The sequence below is a fragment of the Echinops telfairi genome, unplaced genomic scaffold (genome assembly GCF_000313985.2).
Source record: "Echinops telfairi isolate 266 unplaced genomic scaffold, ASM31398v2 ScPeMD7_2565;HRSCAF=3150, whole genome shotgun sequence".
Taxonomy (NCBI): domain Eukaryota; kingdom Metazoa; phylum Chordata; class Mammalia; order Afrosoricida; family Tenrecidae; genus Echinops; species Echinops telfairi.
Genome location: NW_022106463.1, coordinates 6490195 through 6495251, shown reverse-complemented (window position 1 = coordinate 6495251; position 5057 = coordinate 6490195). Strand labels below are relative to the sequence as shown.

Genomic DNA, 5057 nt, shown 5'->3' with positions numbered 1-5057 from the left:
TAAAGATGTATGAAGTAAAAGACTCATCTTTCTCTCAAGGAGAGCCTGGTGGTTTTGAACCGCTGACCCTTTGAGGCCAGGGCTCCTTCAAAGGGCTTAAACTCAAAAGACAAACTCTCTTGGTTCTGAGGGAGCAGACCTGCCCCTGTGGGTTTCTGAGACTGTAATTCCTTACGGGAAGCAGAAAGTCTCGTCTTTCTCCTCTGGGTCAGCTGGTGATTTCGAACCACTGACCTTTCAGTCAGCAGCCCAACACGTAACCATTTCCCCACCAGGGCTCCTAGAAGCGCCTGGAACCATTGCTTGGTCAGCAGCCGAGCCTGCTCACCTGCACCCTGAGGGCAGCTGGGGCCGGGTTAGGTGAGGGGCGACAGGGTCAGGATTGTGGTGCTCGTGATGTGACCAGGGGTCAAGGGGCGGCACAAGGGGAGGGGACTGAAGAAAGGTATGGGATACAAGGGGCAGTCAGGCTCAGTGCCATCAGGGATTCTGACTCAGGGCGACCCTGTAGGGCAGATTCGAGCTGCCCCTGGGGTTCCAAGGCTGGCCCCCTGTACAGAAGCAGACAGCCTCATCTCTCCCCGACAGAGTGGCCAGGACAACTCACTGCCATCCCGTCCATTCTGACCCACAGGGACCCTCTAGGATCAAGTAGAACTGCCCCTGTGTGTTTCCGAGCCTGCAAATCCTTACTGGAGCAGAAAGCCTCCACTTTCCCCCTTGGAGCAGCTGGTGGGTTTGAACCACCCATCTTGTGCTTAGCAGCTGAATGCTTTCATCCCTGAGCTCTCTGGAGCTGGGGAGGCGGGGGTGTGAGATAGTGAGGGAGGTAGAAGGGGCAGGCTTTGAGGTCAGCTCAGGACTGGTGTGTGTGTCGTGGTGAAGGGGGTCCCCAGGCAGAGGAGGAAGTCGGGGGTGGCCTTATGACCCCTCTTCGTTTTGATTCCATGGTTTCTGACATGAGCCTTTTGCTCTCAGCTGCTGGGTCCAGTCTGCCTCACAGCAATCCTGTAGGACAAAGGGAACTGCTCCCTAGCTTGTCCCAGCCATCCGTCTTCACAGGAGCAGATGGCTCACCTTCCTCCCAGGGAGTGGCGGGTGGGTTTGAACCAGCCCGGCACGGCCAGGGCCCCTCTGCACATTCTTGGTAACCTCGAGGTCTTTCCAGCTTTGGGCTGGACCCATAGCACCTGGTGACTGTGTCCTGACTGATTGCCTGACCCGGTGGGACAGATAGGAAATGTCCCCATTCATCAGTTTCCTGTGCAGGGGGAAGGGGTTGGGCCATGTCTCAGGAGATCCACGGTCCCTCTGCCTGCTTTAAGAAGCCCCCACCACCTCCCCCGGTCCCCAGCCACCAACAAACTCCTTGTTGGGCGTGGACCCATCTCTTCATCCGCGGGTGCGTTTGCGGTCTGCTCTGGGCCAGGCGGGAATCCACCCGCTCAGCTGCTCACGGGCAATGTCAGAGGTTCAAGTCCAGCCGGGGGCCCTCAGAAGAAAGGCCGGGTAACCTGTGGGGACACTCAGTCCTTGGATCCCCTGCAGTTCCACTCGGACACTCCAAGCAGACTCGGTGCCCGTTGGCTTTCCGGACAAAATGCCCACAGTGGTGGTGGGGTTTCAGGGTGGTCCCTACTTCTAACGCCTGATGCCTGGGCTGCCCCAGGAGCTCTGTGTCCCCTCCCTCCTCTGAGCCCAGGCGGCTGGCCCTCACCAGGTGGGCCCACGCCGGATCTGCCATGTGGTGGTTTGCAGGACCAGGTGGACACGCTGACCTTCCAGAGCCAGTCTCTGCGAGACAGGGCCCGGCGGTTTGAGGAGGCCCTGAGGAAGAACACAGAGGAACAGCTCGAGGTATGCCCCCCAGCCCCCCGAGTTTCAGTTACACACACACACACACACACACACACACACACACACACACACGGGGCTTCCGAAAACTGCAGACAAAAGGAATGGAAAGACCATGGGATTTCCCCACAAGTTTTTTGAAGCCCGTGTGTGTGTGTGTGTGTGTGTGTGTGTGTGTGTGTGTGTGTGTGTAAGAGAGAGAGAGAGAGCGACACTATCATTGAGTCAGTTCCCAGCGAGCCCACAGGACAGAGGGGAACAGCCCCTGTGGGTTGTTTCTGAGACTGGCTCTGTCAGCCTCGTCTCTCTCCCCTGATGGGTTTGAACGGTGGTCCGCAGCCTAATGCGGGACCCTCTCGGTTTGTCTGGCATTCAGTGCTGCCCTGCGCTTTCCCTTGTAAGCCAGGCCTCTCCGGTGAGCCTTCTCCCTCCCAGCCACACGTGGCTTCCTCTCCTGGGGTGCAGCCAGGACCCCTAGGACCCCCACCTGCCTGCTGCACCTGCTACTCTGGGAAAGGGCCAATGCCAATCCTACGTGTCCCGACTTCCTGTGGGAGGTCCCTTTTAGGGACTGGCTGGGGCCGGAGGCTCTGGCTCTCCCAGCCGGCGAGCTGGGTGGGCATCGGCCCCTACTGCCCTGAGAGCCAGTGGGCATGTATGAGGGACAGGCCGGCGTCCGCTCTACCGCTCCCTTCTTCTCTCTCCCTGCTCCTCCCCCTGCAGGTTCTCCCTCTCCCGCCCCCTCCCCTAGCGTTCTCCTTCCAGGTCTGGGGTTTCTTTTCTTGTTTCTCCCCACTTCTCCCTCTTTCCCTGACTCCTGTCTCCCTTGACTCTCACTCACCTTGCTCATCCCTCACTCATCTTTCTCATTCTTTCCCTCTCTCTCTCATTGCTCTCTCCTCTCTCCCTCTCTCCTCTCTCTCCCCCCCTCCCCCTCACTCATTCCTACTCTCCCCACCACTCATTCCTACTCTCCCCACCACCTTGCCAGTGTCTCCCTTCCTGTTCCCCCTGCTCCCCCTTCCCACTCTCCCCCATCTCAGTCCCTCCCCTCCCCCTTCTCTTGCCCTAACTGCCTGTTGGCCAGCCTGACAGCAGAGGTTAGGTGTCAGTGCTGTGCCCCACAGCTGGCTGACTCTCAGGGGGCCCCGACTCCCCCACAGATGGCCCTGCACCCCACAGCTGGCTGACTCCCTCCCCCGCAGGTGGCCCTGGCGCCCTACCAGCACCTGGAGGAGGACCTGCGCAGCCTGCAGCAGGTGCTGGAGATGAAGAACCAGCAGATCCACCTGCAGGAGAAGCAGATCGTGGAGCTGGGAAAGCTGGTAGGTGAGGCCCCGCCGCCCTGAGTGGCCCAGACCTGAGTCCCAGCCACCCCCACTGCCCAGGCTGTGCTCACTCAGAGCTGCTTGCTGCTGTCCCCGGAGCCAGGGGTGGGGAGGGGCTTTATCCGGGCATGGGGGGGGCTGGGTCGTAGCACCCAAAAGTGCCTTCACTGGGCTCTGGAGTCCCAGACAGCAGCCCCCACCCTTTCCACTATAGTCTTTCTCTCTGGAAGGGGCAGGGAAGAGCAGCTTGGTCTCCCCTTGCTGATGCCCAGGCACCCCAGCTAGCCAGCACTGGCCGACTGTGGTCCAGGGCAGGCAGGCACTTGGCTTTGAAATCCACGCCAAACCTGATGCTGCACATCTGTGCTGACTCACAGCAACCCAATAGGACATCGTTAGAGCTGCCCCTGGGGGTTTCTGAGACAGTCTCTATGGATGGAAGCAGAGAGCCTCGCAGGTCTCCCTCAGAGCGGCTGGCAGGTTCGACCTGCCCTCTCACCTTGGTGTTAGGTCTGCCGTGGGTCCCCGAGACAGCCCTCTGCCTTGCCCTCTGCCAGTTGCAGTCCCTGCGATTCACCAACGCTCACACCCATTGTATTACATGCTGCCCACCTCGCCTGGCTGAGCATGCAGGGCACCCAGAGTACAAAGCCCAGGTGAATCACCGCTCTGCCCTCCCCAGGTGCTGCCTGCTCCCCTGCTGCTCCCTCTGTGAACCAGCACCCCAGGGGACCCCGGATCAGGGGCTCAGTGAACAGAAATACTGGAAAAGCAGCCTCTGCATGGGCCCCTCTGGCACCTCCCTCTGCTTCAGGTGGGCCTTTGTACCCTAGGCAGCTGCCCCCCTCCCTACACACACACACCCCTAGGTCCAGGCCCCTTGCTCGCTTCAGACAAGGCCATGCCCCTCAGAGGGCCCTGGGGTCAAGCCACCCTGAGCATGGCCCTCCAGCCTCCAGCTTGGGTGTCTGTCCCACAGGGAGGCTGGTCTGACCTCCCTGGGCCAGGGCCCCTCCTTAATTAATCACGCCCTCTCTGGGGAGCAGAGACCAAAGCCAAACCGGTGTGCCGTGACTTGCTGAAAGCAAGCCCTGGGGCCGGCCCGGGACCTTGCTTCTGGAGAGATGAGGGTAGACTTGCCCCATTCTTTTCGAACAACGGCAAAGCTGAACGCCAGGCGAGAGGGCAGTTTGAACCCGCCAGCCACTCCCAGGGAGAAAGATGAAGCTCCGGCCTCTGTACAGAGTGGCGGACAGTCTCAGAGACCCCCAGGGGCAGCTCTACGCCATCCTATAGGGTCACTGTGACTTGGCATAAGCTTGATAACAAGGCCTGTGTCCAGATTCATCAGGGGCTGTGACTCAGCCCTGGGGACACTGCTGACAGAGGGCAGAGCATCGTTCGTGGGCTGCTGGGGGGACAGCAAGCGTGGAAGGCCTCTGGTGGGGCGGTGCTCCGGAATATGGCCGCTGGAGGTTCAAACGCAGACATGGCACTATGCCCCCATAGAGACAGCAGCCTAAGGGACCCTGTGGGCCAGTGCCACTCAGTCACTGGGGCACCACAAGTCAGTGCTGACCGCCGAGCAGCCCTGAGTGTTGTCTTCTGCCCTTGCACCAGGCTGGTGTTGGTCCCCATCCCTCCCTGCCTGTGTCCACACCACGAAAGCCGGCCATGGCCTGAGTTCAGAGCGTCCTGTGCTGCCCAGCCTGTCGTGGGGCCCTCACAGAGCACAAGTGGCCCTTTGGGGAAAACCAGGGGTCTCTTTCCAAACTAAGTCCTGGCGCTGGTCAAGGCACCTCTCTGGCCATGACGAGCCTGTCAGACACTCCCTGTCAACCTGTGGGTCACGCGAGTCTTGGAATCCCAGAGCTG

The 5057-nt window shown here is 60.4% G+C and overlaps 1 protein-coding gene across 1 annotated transcript in view; it reads left to right on the top strand.

Annotated features, from left to right (window-relative positions):
* The window catches only part of LOC123522133 (microtubule-associated tumor suppressor candidate 2-like), a 49647-nt gene that overhangs the window by 35942 nt on the left and 8648 nt on the right, over positions 1 to 5057 (top strand). The window contains exons 4-5 of the mRNA XM_045293989.1: positions 1234 to 1857; positions 3060 to 3179. Coding sequence (XP_045149924.1) covers positions 1234 to 1857; positions 3060 to 3179 — 744 coding nt within the window. The remainder of the gene's footprint in view (positions 1 to 1233; positions 1858 to 3059; positions 3180 to 5057) is intronic.